This window comes from Pipistrellus hanaki (genome assembly GCF_964339955.1).
Source record: "Pipistrellus hanaki genome assembly, chromosome: 1".
Classification (NCBI taxonomy): domain Eukaryota; kingdom Metazoa; phylum Chordata; class Mammalia; order Chiroptera; family Vespertilionidae; genus Pipistrellus; species Pipistrellus hanaki.
In genome coordinates this window covers 59,851,836-59,874,364 of record NC_140503.1, presented here as the reverse complement: position 1 = coordinate 59,874,364, position 22,529 = coordinate 59,851,836, and the positions used below count along the sequence as shown (strand labels likewise).

General features: G+C 43.0%; 3 protein-coding genes across 4 annotated transcripts; 1 reads left to right on the top strand and 2 right to left on the bottom strand.

Annotated features, from left to right (window-relative positions):
* Nucleotides 1-116: 116 nt before the first annotated feature.
* On the bottom strand, nucleotides 117-5,827 carry SERINC4 (serine incorporator 4). Of its 2 annotated transcripts, XM_084904236.1 has the most exons (12): nucleotides 5,233-5,827; nucleotides 4,626-4,802; nucleotides 4,328-4,506; nucleotides 3,676-3,755; nucleotides 3,469-3,562; nucleotides 2,999-3,210; nucleotides 2,731-2,826; nucleotides 2,508-2,634; nucleotides 2,050-2,122; nucleotides 1,571-1,619; nucleotides 1,279-1,429; nucleotides 117-1,092 (listed from the first exon to the last, which is right to left on the bottom strand). In XM_084904236.1, the coding sequence occupies exons 1-12, from the start codon at nucleotides 5,332-5,334 to the stop codon at nucleotides 894-896; spliced, it is 1,539 nt and encodes a 512-aa protein (XP_084760362.1). In that variant the 5' UTR covers nucleotides 5,335-5,827; the 3' UTR covers nucleotides 117-893. The 2 variants fall into 2 exon arrangements, with proteins under 2 accessions (XP_084760362.1, XP_084760363.1); XM_084904237.1 differs by lacking the exons at nucleotides 2,999-3,210; nucleotides 4,328-4,506; nucleotides 4,626-4,802; nucleotides 5,233-5,827 and having other exon boundaries at nucleotides 3,469-4,267.
* A 58-nt stretch (nucleotides 5,828-5,885) lies between these two features.
* On the top strand, nucleotides 5,886-7,160 carry HYPK (huntingtin interacting protein K). Its single transcript, XM_084904040.1, has 4 exons — nucleotides 5,886-6,107; nucleotides 6,403-6,458; nucleotides 6,810-6,861; nucleotides 6,998-7,160. Exons 1-4 carry the CDS (start codon nucleotides 5,946-5,948, stop codon nucleotides 7,091-7,093), a joined length of 366 nt encoding a protein of 121 aa, XP_084760166.1. The 5' UTR covers nucleotides 5,886-5,945; the 3' UTR covers nucleotides 7,094-7,160.
* Nucleotides 7,161-8,224: 1,064 nt separating this feature from the next.
* On the bottom strand, nucleotides 8,225-21,984 carry MFAP1 (microfibril associated protein 1). Its single transcript, XM_084903591.1, has 9 exons — nucleotides 21,756-21,984; nucleotides 15,619-15,838; nucleotides 13,771-13,900; nucleotides 13,327-13,514; nucleotides 12,689-12,797; nucleotides 12,424-12,584; nucleotides 10,082-10,241; nucleotides 9,072-9,161; nucleotides 8,225-8,984 (listed from the first exon to the last, which is right to left on the bottom strand). The coding sequence occupies exons 1-9, from the start codon at nucleotides 21,838-21,840 to the stop codon at nucleotides 8,802-8,804; spliced, it is 1,326 nt and encodes a 441-aa protein (XP_084759717.1). The 5' UTR covers nucleotides 21,841-21,984; the 3' UTR covers nucleotides 8,225-8,801.
* Nucleotides 21,985-22,529: the final 545 nt, after the last annotated feature.

Here is a 22,529-nt window from a genome sequence, read left to right as displayed (position 1 = left end):
GGGGATGGAGGAATGGCTGTCCTTTCCCAGGAAAAGGGGAGAGAATGTTAGACCCTAAAAGGTTGTGGATATGTAGCCTGAGTAAAACATCACAGAAAAATCCTTTATTATTCGACAATAAGCTGACAAGTACTCTGGGTATGTGGTAGAGGAATCCATAGGGACTTCTTTTCTGTAATTTTTGTCTTCCACCTAGACCTTAACACCATCCCAAGGATGGAGTTGAGGGCTTAAGAAGGAAGGCTCCAAGACCTAAGTTTATGCCCCTCTTCCTTATTCTTTCTCCATTTGTTTGCCTGCTTGAAAGTTGGCCCAAACATCCTGCTGCTCACCTACTTCCCACAGCCAGCTGCTTTCAGGTGTTCACATTCTCTTCTTTCAGTCCTCGTGGAATGAGGGTGGTTTTTGTCTTCCCACTTCCTTTGACCTCAAGATCAGGATTAAAGGCTGGGGTAGTCTCTCTGTTCCTTTCTTCCTGTGCTCTGGTTTGTTCTGGGGTTCTGGGCTTCTTATATCCCTGTGCCCAGGGCTGAACTGCTTGTTTCTTTTTATCTCCAAGAGCAGAGCCAAGTATGCCTTCAGTCCCTGTTGATCTTTCCCTGAACCACTGATCTCAGTGCTTCCTGAGCTGTTGACTTAGGAGTTAGCTCTTGAGTTGGGGTGAAGATGTAATGGTAGCTCTAGTGAGTCAGGTAACTGACTAGGCCATTAAGGGTATATTTAGGCACTTTTTCCAATTCAGACATAGTATTGCCTTCAGCCTAAATGAGGTAACTAACTGCCCATTGTGTCCTTGAGGTGTTTGCTTGGCTATACAGCTCTTCTGAATCAAGACTAGGGGCCTAACCTCAAGGAAACCTCAGTGTGTTAAAAATACCTAGAATGGATGTTTGTTATCTGGCGATACTAATACGATGACATTGTTGGCTGAAGATAGGAGGAGGCTTGGGGTTCTGGGTGGGGGACCAACAGAGTGGTGCCAGTAGCAGCCACAGATAGAGGAGTACACAAGCCCAGCATGAGGCAACCTTGACCCAGAAGGTAGCCCAGCTACCCTTGGTGAAGGTCTTTTCCAGTTCTGCTCCCTCATAGCTGTGGAACCAAAGTCTTGTGGTTAGAGAATATGAAGGGCCTCAGCGTTTAGACCTGTCCTACCTTCCCATCAGGTTATGGCAGACCCATGTCAGTCCCCAGGGAACCCTTGGGAGTGGCCTTGATTCACTCCCTATAATAGCTAGGTTTTCAGGAGAGTATCCCAGGCCTACTTCCCCATCCTACCTGAACCAGTTGGTAAGGGTAACCATGACATAGAGTGATGCAAGGAAGAAGACGAAGTGGAAGGCAGAATAGCTGTAGGAAAGATGCTGGGCTTTCACTGGAGGAGCTGGAGAGGTCTCTTGGTCAGGGGGCCTGGCAGCTCCTCTTTGCCCTGAAGAGAGGGAAGGCAATAGTGATGCTGAAATACCTCTTCCACCTTCCTCCTCCCCCAGCTTCCTTTGTGAAAGCGCTTAAGGGCTCTGTGACACTGCAGGAATCTACACTTTCTAATGGATCCTCACTTGACACTCACCTTCCTCTGGCTCCACTGTTTCAGGGCAACAGAAACAGAGTGAGGGCTTCTGTAAAACAAAAGGCAGCATGATTTGAAATGACTCTGATAAGAATGTGAAGGTATTAACATAGGAAACTCCCTTTCTTTGAAAATAATCTGGTGAAAGAAGTAGAGGCACGCCTGGGTTCAAATGCTAGCTCCAGCATATAACTGGTTATGGTAATTTTGGTAAGATGTTTAATCTGTGCCTCAGTTTCTCCATTTGTAAAATGGAGCAAATAACCTACCTCACAGGGTTGTTGTGAGGATTATATTAAATGAGATTATGTATGTAAAGGAGCACAGTGCCTAGCACATTGTGGGTACTCAATAAAAGGTAATAGCAGCTAGAATCCGAGCTTTCTGGGTAGAGATTGGTAGGATGTGTGTCTGTCTGTGTGTGTGTGTGTGTGTGGGAGGGGGAGGGGCACGGGGGATGCTGAACTTTCCATTCTCACCTGGAACTCATAGTTGTAAACCTTGATGATCCACAAGGGCCCAAATACTTCAGCCAGGTAGGAAGCTTCATTGCTGAGAAAGAAAACAGTTCTCAAGCAGGTTTAATCAAATAGTGGGAGGGAATTGCTTGATGGCACCTACTGCCAGCTGGTAACTTTTAGGAGGATATTGGGTTCCTAGAACCACTCCCCCAGCCCCCTCACCCCCAATTTAGAAATCTTCACGAGGGCCCTAAAATCTTTGCATGTATTTTTAATTCTCATACTTCCCTTGCTCCCTTTTTCTTACACAGATCATCTGACAAGTGCTATTCTTAGAAACTTTCTGTTCATGGGGAGCCTCCTTCTTGTCATGTTTTAAAGTTTAAATAAACACAGTCCCAGACAATCTGACCATCCCTCCCTGTCCTGGGCATTTTTCCTTCTCTCATACCTCTTCCCTTGACACTTTTACGCACCAAGCAAAAAGCACACAAGCATACATGATGCCAGCACTCAGCACTGCCAGAGAAGTATCTGGTGTTTGGGGTTCCATTTTACTCAGGCCAGGCAGACACAGTGTGTGATTCTGTCCTTGAAGAATTACTGAGAAGGGTAGAAGAAAAGTGGTAAGAACAAAACTAAGTATTTGGCAGGAGCAAAAATAAGGTTTAGCCTGGGGAGACCAGGTCCTGTCCTTACCACTCTCTGGAGGTCGGCTGGACAGTGCAGAGAAGGTCAGGTACATGATATAACAGCTGATGATAGAGGCTTGTAGAAGTCCAGAGCGGGGTTGCTCTGGGTGTAATGGGGGTCATTGCTTTAGTCTACAGGGTAGTAATTTCTACCCCCAACCACACTTCTGTTTCCCCACCCTTTGGGAGAAGCAGAGTTGATATCTAGGGAAACTAATGAAATTTGCTATACTAATGGTCCCCCAAATCTGGAATGTTGCAAGGCATGTACCCACTGAGGCGGATGCAGGGAGCGATGGAGAGGACGGAGAGGAGGCCACAGAAACAAAGGTGCAGACTGAGCAGCATCTTGTTGAGCAGGCAGCCAACTGGGTGCGTGTAGTGGTGGAACAGGAACACTGCCGCCACGCCTGCCACGCTGTAGAATCCTAGGGTGGCCAGCAGCATGGCTAGGAACCAGCGGCAGTCTTGGAATGCACCTGTCTGCCTAAGGGTGGAGGTGGGCAGTGGCTTCGGGCTCCAACGCTTTTTTTAAATTTTATTACATTACCAACTATTCCCCTCTCCCGGAAGACTGGTGTGGTTACCCATCCCAATTGGCCCACAGACTTACCAGATTCCTGAGCTTTTTTTGTTCAGAAGTTTTGGGACCATGGGCCTGTCACATCCTTGGTTCAACCACACTGGGTCGGCTAATGTTAGACAACATTCCCAGGAAGAGCCTTTAGGGTTATGTGCTCCTTACCAGTTCTTATTCCAGGAATGGGCGAAGGCTGTGATAAGCACCAACTGCAACAGGATGAATGCGAAGCCTCCACAGATGCCAATGTAATGCCAGGCTGCACCAGTGGGAAAATGTAGTTGCTCATATTATTACTCCTGGTCTTCTTCCTACCCTCTTTTTCTCAGAAAATCTTTTAACCTATTGATCAGGATATGAAATGGAAGGTACCTGGGAAAAGATGCTCATCAGGGATGCAGAAGGCAACAGCACAGAGACCTAGCAGGAACAGCAGCTTGAGGAGCCAGAAGCTGGTTTGCAGGGGAAGAAAAACAGATTCAAAAGAAAAGGCATAGGAGAGTGGACAGAGTGCCTATCGAGGAAGGCAAAAAAGAAAGCAAAACTAGGAAAGGGGAGAGAAAAGACAGCTAAATATAGAAAAGGAGTCGTGTGAGCGGTTGGTAGCAGGCCCATTGCAGCCTATTCCAAATTCTCTCAGACACCTAAATAACATTTGGACACATTTTACTATTGACATAGGGCTTGCAGATAATCCCACTGTCACCTCCATTTTAGAAACGAAGTTCAGGCCCCAGCCAGGTAGCTTAGTTGGTTAGAGCGTCATCCCATTATGCCAAGGTTGTGGGTTCCATACTAGGTCAGGGCACATACAAGAATCAACCAGTGAATGCATTAATAAACGGAATAACAAATCGATGTCTCTTTCCCTCTCCCATCCCTCCCTCTCAAAATCAATTTTTAAAAATCTTTAAAAAATAAAAAACTACCTGTTTTCTGTCTTTTTACAGTGCTATTATTTCATCTTGGAATTTCCTTTAAGCTTATGTCTACTTCCCTCCCCACCCAAAGAGTACACACAAACCTATTATGCAGCTGTGCTCGACGGCTGGTAGGCGAGTGCAGGTGGACCAGCAGCACAGCCTGCAGCAGGTGGAAGGTGGCAGTTCCTGCACAGATTCGGTACACAGCCCCAGAGCCACTGAGCACTGGGCAGTGAGAGTGGCCAAACAGATGGGCACAAAATCCTGAGGGCATCTGGATCTGGAAGGAAGGCAGGTCATCATGCATAGAGAGGTACCTAATTCTCATGGGTATTCACTCATTTGTCCCCAGCCCCCAATCTGAATCTTGTCAGTGCAACCCTATCCCCTCACACTTACGCCATTAGCCTTGCCCCAGACCCTCTCCACAACTGTTCTTGACAGCAGCAGGCAGCAGACTGCTGAGGCCCCTACATGGAGGATTGTGTAGGATAGGCGGCTACAAGTGGACTCTGTGAGATGAGGCCACCTAGTATGGCAGTAGCAGGTACCGGGAACAGGCCCACAGCAGGACACCTAGGGATAGAGCAGATGCACGGCCAGGGTTTTACATTAATGCATGTGTGAGTTTAAACTAAGGCTGAATTCCAAAATTTGCCCTTTTTCTTCCAAGCTATTTGGGATTGACTTCCATTGACATCAACTAGAGCTTTCATCCTAAAATCTTACTATGGGCAGGCCTGAGCAGACCTTCCTAAAAGCCTAAGTCTCTCCTGGTCTCTAACCTTTCCCCAGACTTAAACATCTGATACAGGGAACCTGGGAATAGAGAGGATTAATGACCAGTATCTTACAAAGAAGCAGAAGGCCTCAGGGGAAGGAAGGCCTATCATCTTTATGGGCTCCCCTGGGCTTTCTTTCCCAGCTTTAGCCACTATTCCCTTCCGCTTTTCAAGATAGCTCTTGTCTAGGAAGCTTTCAAGCCTCTGCTCAAGCACCTTCTCACCTGATAGAAGGGAGGATTCACTCTGACATTGCCGTCTTCACTGCGTTGCTGTGCCAGGCGGAGGGAGGTGCTGGGGCCCGTGATGGCCTTTGCACCCGCCATCCTTATGGCAGATGGAAGGCGGAGGAGAAAATAGCAGCTCTCTTTTGTCCTCAGCCCATTGGACTGCCTCTCTGCCGGGCTGGCCACCCAGTCTAAAACAGGAGGGGAGGAACATCAGGAAAAGAACAGCGGCCTCCAGGATGGGGCGAATGCAAAGGTCCCAGTGAAACTACTTCCTTACATGGGTCCTTAGGCCTCTCCGGCTGTCCTTCCTAGATGAGAGAGCAGTGTGCCTCTGTGGCCTCCAGTGGATTAGCATCCTTAATTGGTTTAGGATTAGACGACCTCAATGCAGCTGGAACAGAATTCCCTGAGAGTGTGCGCGCCGCGGGAGGGTGCTGGAGGGGCTAGGTAACGAGGGGGAAGGATGTGCGGGGGGGTGAGGGGTGGGGTAGGTCTGGGAAATGCTTTGCAGAAAACAATACAAGCCCAGAAGAAAGTCGGCCGAGCGAAGCTCCCTCCTCGCCGAAGCTTCTAGAACCAGAGCATGAATGAAGGCGTGGCCCCGGGACTGCCCGCCTCCTCCTCCCCCCACCCCGGGGGATGTTGTGGGCGTCACCGGAAGTCGTGTGGCGGGGCGGAGCCTGCGGCGGCGGCGCGGTGGGATCGACATGGCGACCGAGGGGGATGTGGAGCTGGAGTTGGAGACGGAGACCAGCGGCCCCGAGCGGCCTCCCGAGAAGCCACGGAAGCATGACAGTGGCGCGGCGGACCTGGAGAGGGTCACCGACTACGCGGAGGAGAAGGAGATCCAGAGTTCCAACCTGGAGACGGTGAGGCGGCCGGGAGCGGAGGGGGCCCCGACGGAGTACCTGGAAGCCCCGCTCTGGGACCCGGGCACGATGCCCACGGCGGGAGGGAAGCCGAGCCGTCACTAGACCCGCGGCTTGCGAAAAGGAGCTTGCTGGTGACTGGGTTAAAAGTGGGCTTCGGGAGCTCAGAATTGAATTAAATAGGCTTCCTGATACACTCGCTCTCGTGAATAATACCCCTGCCTCGGATGTTAATGGATTTTTATATTAGGATTTGTGAGTAGCAGAGCAGTAACTAGGTTTGTCTTTCCTGTAGGCCATGTCCGTGATTGGAGACAGACGTTCCCGGGAGCAGAAAGCCAAACAAGAGCGGTAAGTCTTCGGTACTCAGCCAGCCCTGGAGTCCCTCCTTCCCCCAGCAGAAAGAAAAACCATGAAAAGCCTTGTAACTTGCCCCGTTCTTCAATTCTATCACCAATTCCCTCAGAGATAAAGTTTAAAACTTTACTCTTTTGTTGGTAGATGGAAAGGCCTCCTGGCAACACCTGCTGCCTGCCCCAAAGTCTCCTGGGAAGGGGGTAATGTTATGTTAAGAGGGTGAAAGTCATTTTGTATTTCCACTGGACTGTTTATCAAGAGTCATTTATTGTAAGGACAATAGGGAATGTCCTTCATGGGAATTTATGGTGGAGATAGAGGACTAATGCACATGAATATTTGTAGGGAGAAGGAACTGGCAAAAGTCACCATCAAGAAGGAAGATCTGGAGCTGATAGTGAGTAGTGATGCCGAACTAATGAATGGGCAGCAGAGGTTACTTTGCCTAGTTTGGATTGTTTCTTGAAACAAGTAGTATGTTTTGGTGGCACATTAATGCCAGAGAGGTAATATCCTTGATCCTTTTCCTGCAGATGACAGAGATGGAGATCTCAAGAGCAGCAGCAGAGCGGAGCTTGAGGGAACACATGGGCAACGTGGTAGAGGCTCTTATTGCCCTAACCAACTGATTTGTGCTTTCTCAGACCTATCCACTGGATTAACTTATTGCAATAAAGTTGTCTGTTTTTTTGTGCATTTTTATCATTTTGGATCAAATGAAAAATTGATATGTTGGAGTATAACTGAATTTAAGTGATTTTTGCCCTCTCCCCTTAAGGAACCTATGTGAAGGATCATTGTAGAAGAGTATCTCATATTCACATGCACATGCTAGGTGGCAGGACAGGCTCATTCATCAGACTAGCTCTCTTTTATTTTTGTTTTATTTTTAATTGATTTTAGAGAGAGGAAGGGAGCGGGAGAGAAACAGCGACCGATTGATTCCTGTATGAACCCACAACCCGATGTGCCCTGAATAGGAAATGAACCCTCGACCTTTGGGATAACACTTCAACCAACTGCAGCTATAAACACATTCCCAAAAGAATTTCAAGTTTATCCTCATTTTGGCTGTAGGATAATTCTAAGATTGTATTCCCCTCTGACACAACAGTGAGTTATTCATCATTTTTTTTTTTTTTTAATTGATTTCAGAGAGGAAGGGAGAGGGAGACATAAAAACATCAATGAGAAAGTCATTGATTGGTTGCCTCCTGCACACACCCCTATTGCGGGAGGGTGGGGGGCGTGTCTAGCCTGCAACCCAGGCCCTGACTAGGAATGGAACCAGGGATCTTCTGTGATGGTGTTCAGTGACACCCAACCAACTGAACCACACTGGCCAGGGCTGCATTTGTAGTTTTATTCTAGGACTTTTTAAGGATTTATGAGGGATTTCCTAAAGGGACATTTAAAGTATGTGAACAAACCTAGGCCGCCTTATTTTTTCATGCAATTGAGAAGTAGCCTTCCTGCTGGTTAAATGTCATTTCTGATAATCCCTAGAACTCCTTATGCTCTGCCATGTACATGGTAGTTATGTAGTAAGTGGGAAAACCATGAATTTAACTTGAGCACAATGTCAGTACACTAACTCAGCACTGTGCCCTCTTTGATATATGAGCTGGGCAAAGAAGATACTGGTAGGGACTTGGGAGCCCCCATTTTATGGGTCAACTTTTGTTCTATAAACATAAGAAGGCAAGGACAACCATCTATGTATTTGCTCACAATAAACTGGGTGTCACTAAGAAAGTGTGAAACATCGTTTGCCTCACAATTTCCTGACTTTATTTTAGTTAACAGATAGATGCTTAATAGCCTGCACATTATTTTCCAATATGAAGCTCAAAAAGTCATGTGATTCTTTTATTTATTGATATGTACATAAATGGATTTAAAAAGTACATTCACCTAGACAAATTGACTCGAGCCAAAATGGTAAATCAGGTTTCAATGAGCTCAGGTTTTCTGTAAGGTAGAAGTGATGCACTGTCCATTTGCATGACTATATTTCTGACCCAAGCTATGGGGCTGGGGAAAAACTTGAAACAGTCCCAAGTAAATTTGGGAAGCCAGAGCAATGATGAAAATGACGATTTCTCAGAAATAATTTTAAGTGGGGGTAATCCTACCTGTATAGTGCTGTTATGTGGGTTTCTCAGCATGAGTCCAAACCGCACAAAGCACCTTCCAAAACTGGGTTCCCCAGTGTCACAAGTATGGCAGTAGGGCCAACAGGCTGGATACACAGCCCATGTAAATAATAGTGAAAGCAAAGGACCAGACACTGAGACTTGCCCTTGTGTCCCACAGCTGAAGATAAGTAGTTGACTTTTAAGTAGTTTTTCGCTTCTTGGCAGATGGCCGTTCAAATACATCTCGTACCCCAGCTGCCTTTTGTTTAAAGAACTTTGTGTTCTGGGCACTCTCTTGGCCCCATGCTGAATCAAAGGAGGTGGTGTCCTGATCCACAAGGTGGGTGTACTTGGTACGACCAGAGCGCCCAAAGTTCTTGACCTGAGGGAAGGATAGGAGATGAGTTATACTAACAAACATGTCCCAGCCCTCAATATTACTTTTCTCTCATGTTAAGGTACCCCATACCTGCATGACTTTGGGAAGTATTGTTTTGTTGAAATGATCCTCCAGGGTAGGTGCGCTGAAATCTCTCTTGTATACTTCTTCATCCTCATCCTGTAGAAAAGAGTTTTCAATCTTGTGGTTTTATTTCCCATACATTCAAACGACAAATTTATTAAACTATGATGAGGGGTACAAAGAAAGCAGGAGGGATAAAACCTTCAAGAGCTTACATCTTGATATGACATTCCTTTTCCCCCTCATGTTGTCTTTTTCTTCCTAAGTGTAGACATTTACTGAAGGTTGGTATATTCTCCCAACTATATTCATTCACTCATATGACTAACTCTGTTACAAGCCTTTCAAATCTCCGATTCTGAATTTTTTGTAGATAGAAAATAATTTCTATCTTTCTAAAAATAATTTTTAAAAAAGTATATCTAATGCTAATCCAAATAATTTGGAATAAATCACTTTATATAGCATTAACAAGTTGATATTTTGATCTTGGTAAGATGATGGAATTATACATAGTGGTTAGATAATTAACCACTTTTTTTTGTTAGTTAGGCTTAGTAACTTTCTGTCAGCTCAGAATGAAGTGAATTAAACTGTTGCCATGCAAGTATGAGTTCATGTAAAGCTATTTGCAGAACCTATTTTATGCATAACCAAAATGCAAAAGTCAGTTATGAATAATATCTAAGTGATTTTGGTATATAAATAGTCTAGTATGTATATAGATCGCCACCTCTCTATTTCAGTTCCTCGATTCTAACACATCATTTCCTTCTCCTGGGAGTTGGGGCTAAAAGAAAAAATAGTTGCTGCAACTTGTAAAATCCTTTTACCAATACTTTTCTCTGTTGGATTCATATTCTTCAGAGGCTTAAAAAAGCAAATGAGAAAGCTGACCACTTGCAAGTGGAAGTAACATTCCAGAACCAGTTTATTCTTGAGGGGAAAATAGATTTCAAAACATCTGAGTTATTTGAGTTATTTCTATTGCCCAATTTTCCCTTTTCCCCTCTTACCATGAAGAAGGCACCCCGGTGATAATACTTCTGTAAGAACTTGTATTTGCCCTTCACAGCTTTGTTGGTAATAACTTTGCCATTTGCACGGAGCTCAGCTCGCCTCTCTTCCTCAGTCAGATTTCGCATGCGTTCAATTTCTGCTTTCTCCTTCTCAAGTCTGTCCAGAGAACAAACTTATTAGTATCATTCCAGCTTCAGAAAGACCTTATTATCAGATTATAACATAGCATTGTTCACCTTTTTTTTGTTAATCCTCACCTGAGGATATTTTTCTCCATTGATTTTCAGAGAGAGTGAAAGTGGAAGGAAAGAGAAAGAGAGAAAACATGGATGTGATAGACACATCGATTGGGTGCTTCCCCCATGGAATTGAAACTTCGACCCTTTGGTACTTGGGCCAACGCTCTAACCACTTAACCACAGTCGCCAGAGCGTTCAACTTATTAAAATTTTTTGTTGCTTCTCACCCAAGGATATTTTTCCATTTATTTTTAGAGAGAGTACAGGGAGGGGAAGAGACATAGAGAAACATCAATGTGAGAAAAACACATCAATTGGTTGCCTCCCGTACACACCCTTGACTAGGACTGGGGATCGAGTCTGCAACTGAGGTATGTGCCCTTGTCTTCAAACCCAGGACCCTTTAATCTGCAGGCCATACTCTCTAGGGCTATTCAGTTTTTTAAGAGAGGAAAGGAGGGAAAGAGAGAAACATCAGTTGCCTCCCATACACGCCCTGACTGGGATTGAACCCAAAACCTGGGTATGTGCCCTGACTGGGAATTGAATCCGAAACCCTTTGTTGCACAGGATGACACCTCAACCAACTGAGCCACACCAGCCAGGGCTATTCACCTTTTAAAACTCTCGTCATTGCCTGTTAGGAATCAAGTAGGGGTTCAAAAAATAAAAAGGCGAGGTGGTCTTCATTATGCTTGAAAGATCAGATATTATGAAGTGCCAAAAGTTGATTCTATTCCTTTTTTTTTTTTGCGATTTAGACATACTGTTATTGCTTGATTTTACAACATTACTAATTCCCCTACCCTAAAAAGCCTCTTAGCGTAAAAAAAAAAATATTTAAAATCAGAATTTAAAATAACTGTGCAACACTTAATATGTGGTTACATGTCACAAACTAAGGATTATCATCATTAATTAGATTGAAGTGACCTTTGGGGGTGGGGAGAATCACAGATCCCCTTTCTCCATAAAAATGTAAAAATACACAAAATTTTACATACAATTTTAAAGGGTACCTGGACTCCATGACTCCATGAAGCACAAGATAAAAACCTTAGAAACTGCTGGCTGAGGATAGAATCTTCTGTTGATGGTTTCCCACTGTAATCTGGGATTGCTCTTTTAGTCCTAGTAATTTTCAGGAATGGGTATGCAGCTCAGAAATGATTCTGCTCTAAGTTAGTGAGTGTATAGATTACTTAAATGCCAAAAATTTCTTCCCCTCACAATATGCATGCCCCTTTGCAGAAATGATATGTGAGTCTCAAAAGATCTTGCCAACTTCCACCTTTGTTCTCTTGAAATACTGCTGTAAGAGTGTTACGTAAGGAAGCCAGTCTAGTCTATTGAAGAAGGAGAAGTGAGGCATCTTAGCTGATAGTCCACCCAATTACCAGACATGTGAGCAAAGCCATTCTGGACTTTCTGGCCTAGTTAATTCTCTAGCTGGATGCAACTACGTAAGAGATCCCAGATGAAACTAGCAGAAGTACTGTTTGGCCAACTCTCAAAATTGTGAGAAATAATAGATTGCTTTGAGTTACTTAATTTTGGATTGAGCTGTTATGCAACAACAATAACCGATAACAGTGAATAACTTTTGTGCATCTACTAGGAAAGTAAAGGGATTATTAGCTGGCACTTTATCATGGAGAAACACTGACAAAAGTGTTCCTTTTTCTTGTTTTTATTCTAACAGCCACATTCCAATTATAGAAACTTACCCAGTTGCAGAGATCTTAAAGAAAGCTAGAATGGTTTGACTCAGTGGATAAAGCGTTGGCCTGTGGACTGAAAGGTCCCAGGTTCGATTCCAGTCAAAGGCATGTACCTTGGTTGTGGGCACATCCCCACTGGGAGGTGTGCAAGAGGCAGCTGATGGATGTTTCTCTCTCATCAACATCTCTAACTCTCTATCCCTCTCCCTTCCTCTTTGTAAAAAAAAAAAAAAAAAAAAAAAAAAAATATATATATATATATATATATATGAAAAAAAAAAAAAAAGCTAGAATGGAATCCCAAGTAGGTATTGAGCTTCAGTACTATTCTAGGGACCTGTGTCATTAGCAGTATTAAATTTTAGGATCAGTACTCACGCTTCTCGATCTTCTCTGTCCCTCTTGATTCTCTTTAGTTCCCGAACTTTCCAGGCCTCATATTCCTCCTCATCATTCTCATCGTCAGTATTCAGTGCATCCAGTGCAGCCAGGGACCGCTTGTTTTCCTCCAGCTCTTTTTTGGTCTCCTCTTCTACAATCTGGATAGGGAGAAAAATTCAACTGTCTGACTTCCTTATTCTTCTCAGACAAACCTAAGTACAACACTCTCCTTGCACTCAATCCTCACAGCCACTCCCAGCACCTTGAGTGTATACTTGCGCCTCTCCTCAGCCATGCGTTTAGCCTCCTGCTCCAGCTCCTTCTGTTTCAATGCTTCAGCCTCACGTTCTTGAACTGTTACTCGGTCCTTCCTGTGGTACAGAGGTCCTGTTAATTTCCCAAAGCTCTTAGAGTGAAGCTCTGTTCTTCTAAATCAAGTCCTGTCCAAATCAGACAAAGCCAAACAATTTCTGGCTCTATTATTTGCAAAGAGCAAAAAATGGGAGTCATACCAGGTTTTCAGAGCATCAAAACTCCATTCATCTTTGAGAACTGCCTGAATAGCAAAGAACCTGACAGACTAAGTAGTTGGATTTCTAGCCATGAGGAAAGGAATAGGAATTTGCTCTTTAAGCTTAATTTTGTGCTTAAAATTATATAAGCTCTTGGGCAGATATGTACCCTTTAACAGAGTATATACCTGAGAAGGAGATGTGAAAACAAACTCATACTCTGCAAACACCAAGATATTCCTCAGCAAATCCCACACAGAGCTAGGGCACTGCGTGGAGGACTTTCCCTTAGTGCTTACATTTCAGAAGAGCATAGGAGAGGGGCTTCTCTCTTCAGACCTAGAAAGTGGAAACTTGTGGATTCAGGACTGGTTTGTGAGATACTTACTTTCGAATGAAGACTGGCTTAAGGCGAGGCTCCATCTCATCTTCACTGTCTGTGTACTCTTCATACTCAGACTCTGACTCTGACTCCTCCCCAGAACGTCCCTCATCTTCCACTTCCATGACTTCCATCTCTTCATTTTTTCTCTCCTGTGCTCGTTGACGCATCATGCCACGGCGCCGCTCTATTTCCTATCAAGTCATATGTCCGAGTCAGTAAGCCAAATGGCCCGTGGTTGTTTATTTTCCCCTCATCAAGCTCAACAAATTGTGATTTGAGTAAATGCAACTTATCAGTAGTATATTTTTAATTCTATCCCCAACTGAGAATCCTGGATCAGAGTTCTGCCAAAAGCAGCAATCTTGTGCCTTCAGGGCCTCAACAAAGGAGCATAGGCCCCAACTCTTTCTTGAACCCAGAAGAACTTCCCATTTTACTCTACCATACCTCATCATCAATTTCTTCTTCCTCCTCCTCACTGCTATCTTCTCGTTCCAAGCGCCAAGCATCTCCTTCTACTTCTGAGTCACTTTCTCCTACCACTTCAGGTTCCACTATTTTCCGATGTCGAGCCAATCTGAAAAACAGCATCTCCAAGTGTAGCGTCAATGCTGTAAGAACACAGGGGCTCCACCACTTTTCTTTAGTCACAGAGCACCTGGACATTGTTGCTTTTATTAATACTGAAGTCTTGAGTTGGGCAAACTGAAGTGCCCATTAAAGAAACTAAAGTGTCAGACAAAGAGTCAAGTTGGACCTAAAACATTAAATGTATGAGGCATTCTAGGGCACTGCAACAAACTTATATAGGCGCACTGGGCTATAAATACATATACATATATATACACACACACACACACATACATACGTATATATATGTATGCACACATGCACATAAGTGTGTGTGTGTGTGTGTGTGTGTGTGTATCCCCTTATTTCTCCCATTGACTCCTTATAGCCAGCCCCAGCCCCCCAACCCCACCACCCAATATCTGTCAGGATATATTTTAAAGCTCAAGGTAGTTCACAGTTTCAACATTAGATCAAATTGTTTCCTTTCAATGACAGCTTTGTGAAAATAGGATTTTGATCACTACTGTGACAAAAAACAAGTACCACATGAAAATCAATATGGAACAGAAAATGAGAGTGATAGCACCAAGCTGATTCCAAGGTTTGAGAGGTTGCCAGTCCAAGGGACACATAAATCCTACTAGTAACTGTGGTTCTGTAAAATGAAGTAAAAATTATTTTTCTTTTATGTGTATTACTAGGAGCCCAGCGCATGATTTGAAATCGTGTGGAGCCCCCACCCTCCAGTCACCAGTCCGGCCCTGCCTCCCTCTCCGGCCCTTGAAGCAGTGTGGCCGCTGCTGATCAGGTCCTCCCGACCGCAGGAGTGAGAAGGTCCCTGCCGACCTGCCCTACCTGCGCGCACAACCTTCTCCTGTCCGGTCAACCCATTACGCCGCCCTGATTAATTAGCATATTCCTCTATTGTATATATACATATATATATAAATTTTTTTTTCAAATGGCCAAGTTATTAGGACTTAAGTATATATTAAATTTTTGGATCTAACTAAATAGAATAAACAGACATAAAAATAAAATAAACATCCACTGGTTGCCTCCCTGGGTGTAGAGGTTCTGTGAAAATCTTCCTGAGGCAATATGAGCTGTGAAAGTTCAGGACCTCGACCTACTCTGTAAGGTAATGTCTCAGTCAACACACAACATACAAAATCCCTGTTGGGAGGCTCCCTTTCCTACATGAGACCATTCATCAGATCATTTTTCTTATTTCAATGTCATTTCCTCTCATTAGCCTTTAGAATAAGTGGATAAAATAAACATTTCAACTTTTTTATAACACATCTTTGTGTTAAAAAAGATGTGTTTTGTTGTGTTTTTGTTTTTTAACACAAAAGGATGTTTTGTTTTGTTTTTCCACCTCAATAAACCAACCAATGTTCTGTGTTTTCTATTCCCTTAATGAGTTAACTTGGGCCTTTGGAACAGAGGTAAGCTGTTGTTTACCGGCTGCCACTCAATGGTTGTATGTCTTTGATCATTTTCCTAAACCCTTTGTACCTCTGTTTCCGCATTTGTAAAATGGATATAACAATAAGGTAATTGTGTGGATTATAAGAATTAGTAAATGTAATGTACTTGAAACAGTATCTGGTACTTGGAACAGTTCCTGGCACATAATAATTATTATTCAAGTATAAGCTATTATTATTGTTGTTATTAGCTTGTTGCAGTCCAGTGAAACATAACCCTGGCTGTTACCTCTCTTCCACATCTTCACTAATGCGGTTCTGCAAACGTCGCAGTCGAGGGTCGCTAGATGAATCCTCCTCCTGCTCCTCAGGTTCTGCTTCTTGTTCTTTGGCTTTCTTAATGAACTGAAATTCTTCATCCTCCTCATCGGAGGACTCCATAGGAGCATAGTCTGGCCTCTTTCCTGATACATAACGTTTCACCTTCACTTTCTCCATCGAAATCTCACCTGGGTGAAAAAGAGAACTTAGGTTTCAGTAGCCTCTTTCCCAATGTCCTCCAACCACTGGCCTTTGCAGGTGGAACCTATGTTACTTGTAAATAAGAGTATAGGAAGGAGAAGAGAGAGCCACTACCCAACCATCTATTCATCTGATGGTTTTTTCCTCCAAAAGCCAAGTCATGGGAAGGCCTTCTTGTGATTACCAACACTAATGATAATCAGGCCCAGCTTGGGTAGAATGAAGTAGAGGAAGGTGAGCAGTGAAAAAATTGACGAGAGTCTCTCCAAGCTGCCAGGCTATGGCCATCACAAATGGATGCTAGTCTACCTCAACTATACCTTTTTATAAATTACTCGTAACAGTGCCTAACACACAGTAAAGGTAGCGTAAGTGGGAACATAAAATGCTGCTCAGTCATCTTTTTTTAGTTCTGCTAGGATTTTCCATGACAGCTTTCATAATATATTCCCACATAACTAAATTTTCTAATGTTATCTATGATATTTCTACCTTCTTTCCCTTCTGAACTATTAAGCCTGCAGTAGATTTTCTCTTTTACCAATATCAACAATTCTAGTAAACAAAAAAGAGAGTGAAAACTAACCAACATATTTTATAAGGTGAAAATAAGCTTGGCAGCCAAACTGGACAGTTCAAAAAGGATTCATTTATGATCATAGATTCTAAAATACTAAATAATATAATAGCAAAGGTATTCTAGCAATTTTTGTAAAAAGCAACAAAACAAAACTCTAAGCCTTTGTGACCTAAAAGGATTCAGCCTAAGACTACAAGGATGACTTAATCTTAGAAAATTAATGGGGGGAAAGTATTATACAATTTAAAGTTTTATGTTTAATTTTAATATATAATTTATTATTACTTTTTGATAATCCTCACCCGAGAATATTTTGTCCATTGCTTTTCAGAGAAGTGAAAGGAAGAGGAGGAGGGGGGGTTAGAGATAGATAGATAAACATTGATGAGAGAGAAACACATCCACTGGTTGCCTCCCTGGGGACGGGGAGCAGGTACCTACTCAGGTACCTGCCTTTGAGTAGGCCTCAAACCCGGGACCCTTTGGTGCATGGCTGATGCTCTAACCATTAAGCAACACCAGCCAGGGCTAAAGTTTACATATTTAAAGAGCCATAATCTTAACAATAGATACAGCAAACATTATACTTAATAAAATAATAAAATATTGAAGCATTCTAAAAAACAGTGGGCATTTCTATGTTGTCAATATTACTCCTTCTAGACTGGTTGGCGTGGCTCAATGTTGAGCACTGATCTAGGAACCAGGAGGTCACAGTTCAATTCCTTGTCAGGGCACATGTCCGGGTTGTAAAGTTGATGTAGGATTCTATCTATACACAAATTTCGTGCACCGGGTCTCTAGTCCTATATCCTAATCCTATATAATAAAGATATAATATGCAAATGGTCATTATGCCATAAAGCGTAATGACCAACCACATAATGACCAGATTATGGATCAGCAGGAGGGTGGGGCAGTGAGCTACAAGCAGGCAGCGGAGAGCTACAGGAGGGGGCAGGGCAGCAAGCTATGAGGGGGGAAAGAGGGAGTTATAGGATGGTGGGACAGTCGGTGGAGAGCTACTGGAGGGCAGCAGCAAGCTACTGGGTGCACAGAGCTACCAGTATAGTATAGGATTCCAAATATATAACGTTCTGGAAAAGGAAAAATTATGAAGACAAAAGATCTGTGGTTGCCAGTAGTTGACTGTGGAGGAGGGATAAATAGGCAGAGCACAGAGGATTTTTTAGGGCAGTGAAAATACTGTGTACAACACCACAGCAATGGCTATGTCATTATACATTTGTGCAAACCCATTGCATGTACAACAACAAGAGTGAATCTTTAAAAAAAATATATTTTTATTGATTTCAGAGAGGAAGAGTGAGATAGAAACATCAATGATGAGAATCACTGATGGTCTGCCTCCTGCATGCCCCCTATTGGGATTGAACCCACAACCCAGTCATGTGCTCTTGACCTTGTCTGGAATCAAACCTGGCACCTTTCAGTGCCAAAGGCTGACATTCTATCCACTGAGCCAAACCAGGTAGAGTGAATCTTAAGGTAAACTATGGACTTTGGGTGATTATGACATATCAGTGTAAGTTCATCAATTGTAACAAATGTATTATTCTGGTGGGAGAGGCTATGCATGTGTTGGGAAAGGCTATCTTTCCCCCAATTTTGCTGTGAACATAAAATAGCTCTAAAAAAAATAAAGTCTTAACTAAAAATGGAAGAATAGCCCAGCTGGAATGGCTCAGTAGTTGAGTATCGACCTATGAACCAAGAGGTCACAGTATGATTCCTGGTCAGGGCATATGCCATCCCCAGTAGGGGGTGTGCAGGAGGCAGCCAATCAATGATTCTCTCTCATCATTGATGATTCTCTCTCTCCCTCTTCTTTCCTTTCTGAAATCAATAAAAATGTTTTTTTTTGTTTGTTTGTTTTGTTTTTTTAAAGAAAGTAAGGTGGGGGTGGGAAAGGTTTTTATATAAATTGCAAGAAACATTTAGATTTTTAAAAAATATATTTTATTGATATTTTACAAAGAGGAGGAAGGGAGAGAGACAGAGAGCTAGAAACGTCGATGAGGGAGAAACATCGAGCAGCTGCCTCTTGCACACCCCCTACCGTGGATGTGCCCACAACCAATGTACATGCCCTTGACCGAAATCGAACCTGGACCCTTCAGTTCGCAGACCGAAGCTCTACCACTGAGTCAAACTGGTTTCGGCAAATTGCAAGAAACATTTAAATTTAAAGTAATTAAAACAATGTCAGCCTGGCTGGCATGGCTCAATGGTTGAGCACTGACCTATGAACCAGGAGGTTAGGTTTGATTCCAGTCAAGGGCACATGCCCAGGTTGCAGGCTCGATCCCCAGTGTGGGGTGTGCAGGAGGCAGCTGATCAATGATTCTCTCCCATCACTGATGTCTCTCTCTCTCTCTCCCTCTCTCCCTCTCTCTCTCTCTCTCTCTTCCTCTCTGAAATCAATAAATATATTTAAAACAAAAACAAAAACACACACAAAAAACATGTCATTGACTTAGAAGGTACACAGAGACGAATGGAACAGAGAAGAAGATAAAGAAACTTATATGAGAACTTGGTATATTAGAGACGTGACATTAAAAAGCAATGGAGCCCTGGCCCATGTGGCTCAGTTGGTTGGAGTGTTGTCCCGTGCATTGAAGGGTCACGGGTTCAATTCCCAGTCAGGGAACATATATGAGTTTCGAATTCAGTGCCTGGTTGATGTTTCTCTCTCACACTGATGTTTCTGTTTCTTTCTCTCTCTCTCCCCCTCTCCCCCTCCTCTCAAAAAAAAAAAAAAAAAAAAAAAAAAATCAATGAAGGCATATCTTCAGGTGAGAATAAAAAAAAAAGCATTGGATTGGGTAGTCACACAATGGACTAGTAGGGACTACTGGCTGTCAGATATACAGTAAAATTAGATCTCTGACACCCACACACAAAATATTCTGGAAGGATTAAAGATCTAAGTGTGAAAAACCTATATTAAATATATACATCCCTATTAGACTGTAGGCTCCTTAAAACTTAACAGTCTGTATTGCAAAATTGTGTATTCAATACTACTTAGAATATGCAAACACTAAGATGACAGAAAATCTGCCCATCCAGGGTGGTTCAGAGGTTGAGCCTTGACCCATGAACTAAGAGGTCACCTGTTGATTCCTAGTCAGGGCACATGCCCAGGTTCCAAGCTCGATCCCCAGGAGAGAGTGTGCAAGAGGCAGGTGATTGATGTTTCTCTTTCATTGATATTTCTCTATCTCTCCTTTCCCCTTCCCTAAAACCAATAAAAATGTATTTTAAAAAGGTGATAAAAAATCTTTGTAATTTTAATATCTATGACCTTAGGGTAGGAAATGATTTCTTAATATACTGAACAGAGCTGAAACCGGTTTGGCTCAGTGGATAGAGCGTCGGTCTGCGGACTGAAAGGTCCCAGGTTCGATTCCCGTCAGGGGCACGTACAACGGTTGCGGGCACATCCCCGGTAGGGGGTGTGCAAGAGGCAGCTGGTTGATGTTTCTCTCTCATCGATATTTCTAGCTCTCTGTCCCTCTCCCTTCCTCTCTGTAAAAAATCAATAAAATACTTATTAAAAAAAAATATACTGAACAGAACCACAAAAGATAAAATTGATAAATCTGGTAACACTAAAATTAAAAACACCTGTGTAACAGAAGACTAAAGTTTCAAGACAAGCCAAAACCAAAACAAAGCAGGGGGAAATACTATTTGGGAAGTAAAAACAAACCAAGTAGAAAATGAGTAAATGACAGAGCTAGGTAATTCATAGAAGAAAAAATCTAGAGCTGAAAAATGTATGAACAAGATGTCTAGTCTCACTAATAATCAGGGAATTGCAAATTAAAATAAGCTATTTCACACATTCATTAGATTGAGCAAAAATCTTAAACTTTGATAAAGTCAAATGTGTGGGGATGAGCTCCTCATGCTCTCACAACCCACTGTGGAGAACAGAACAAGTGGTAATAGGTAGTTAAGTTGATGATGAACTTGTAGGAGTCTACCCTAGAGAATTCTTACACAGGTGCACTACAGAGGTATGTTCAAGAGTGATAATTGCAACACTGTAATAGGAGAAAAAAACAACAAAATTGCCAGTAGGACATAAACTGGTATAAGTATACAATGGAATTCACAAACACGGTTAAAAATGAATGAATTTGATCTATATATCCAAAAGATACTTCTCAAAGGCCATGTTTAGTTTTTTTGTTTTTTGTTTTTTTTAAAAAGGCAAGTTACACCACAGATAATAAATACAAAAGAATTCTTATTTTCCAAAAATCCTTATTGAAAAACTGACTCTCTGACTCCCCAAATAGGTAACATGTTTCTTCTGCCATCTGCACTCATTAGAATCCTACCCATCCTTTAACGGTCCAAGTAAATGCCATTTTCTTCAAGAAGCTTTCGATTACCCCAATCTGAAGAAATTATTCCTTCTCTGCTCTCACAGGGCTTGGTATCACCTATGTGACAGGTATTACAGGTCTGAAAGATCTCTTTTTTTGAATGTCCCAAATCTACTCGACTATGAGTTCCTTAAGGTTAGGGGAACTATCTTACACAAGTTTGCATTCATTTTTAATTTTTATCGATTGAGTTTATTTAAAAAATTTAAAAAGTTTATTGCTTTTAGAGAGAGAGGGAGCGGGAGGGGGAGGACGAGGGGGAGAAAGACGGAGAAAATCAGAGACAGAGCTGGACATTGCTTTGTTATTCCACTTATATGTGCCCTAACCGGGACTGAACCCGCAATCAAGGCGCAACTAACCACTGAACAACCCGGCCAGGACTACAACTTTGTATTCAATTTAATAAATACAGTCATTGCTTTTGTTTAAAGTTTAAAAAGTTTAATAAGACATGGTTCCTGCCTCAAGGAGATTATGAGTGTATGATGTAGAATTGGGAAACAGACACATAAATAATTATGATGAGCTATAAAAGCACTACAGAGTGTTATGGATAACGAAAGAGGGATTATATCCCGCATACAGCCTTGAAAACAGTAGGCATTCACTTTGTACTAATCCATGACATTGGTGGAGACCAAGGAAAGAGGGGTGCTTGTCGCAATTAAGGGCAGTCAACATAGAGAAACAAGAAGATGGAAGTATTTTCCCCTAGGCAACGCGATAGGGTGCGAGTTTGATTGGGGAAAGTCGAAGACATAGGGGGTTAGGTCTTAAGGGTCTGCGGGGTTGGGAGGGTTTGGGAGGGGGGTGAGGGGTGGGCCCGGAGGAGGGTTGGAGTGTGTGTGCTGGGGAAGGAAGGGGAAGATCCGATTGGAAAACGGCTCAGCACAGTACCTTTCTCATTGCGAACCGGGACGGCCCCAGCCGTGGACTGAATGGGCGGCTGCTTCATGAGTGCGCTTGGGACCGACATGTTCATGGCGGCGGCAGTGCTCCGGACACTTCCCTGATTCCAGATAGTAAACAGCTACCAACGGCAAAACAAAAATCCTCTCCTACAGAGGCCCTGGATGTTGCACTGCGACTGACGGAAACACAGCTTAAGGTGGGGCTAGAGAAACCGGAAGTGTGTCACCAGGGGATTGTGGGATTGTGGAGGACTTCCGGGCCGCGTACGGCTAGAACCGGAGCTTGTTATTGCGCATGTGCACAGTCAGCCTATCGTCCACAGCCTCGCAGTGTTTGGACGTGACTTCTGGCGGGAAATTGTTTCCATTGAGGTTTGCTGTTCCCTTGCGGCGAGGATGATCAGAATTAAAGGTTTCGTTTGTTACCTTGGTTTGAAGCGGAGGAAAATGGGATAGTGACAAATAAGAAACTTTGGAGATAGGGAAGGGCAGTTTGAGCAGACGGTTGAGAGCCCAGAATTAGCGTTTAATTGGGATAGAAATCCTGCTAATCGAACCTGATGCCTGAAATCTGAGCACTCTACTTTTAGGTTTTCCAGTTCAAGGTTTTGGAGACTGCCTATGAAAACATTCCTGGTTGGAAAGTGTTTGTATAGAAGCCCATAACTATTAAATATTTGCTGTGCTTACCATGCTTAGCTCTCTGTAAGAAATATGGAATAATGTTAAATGCCTCATGTTCTCAAGAAGCTTTTAAAAT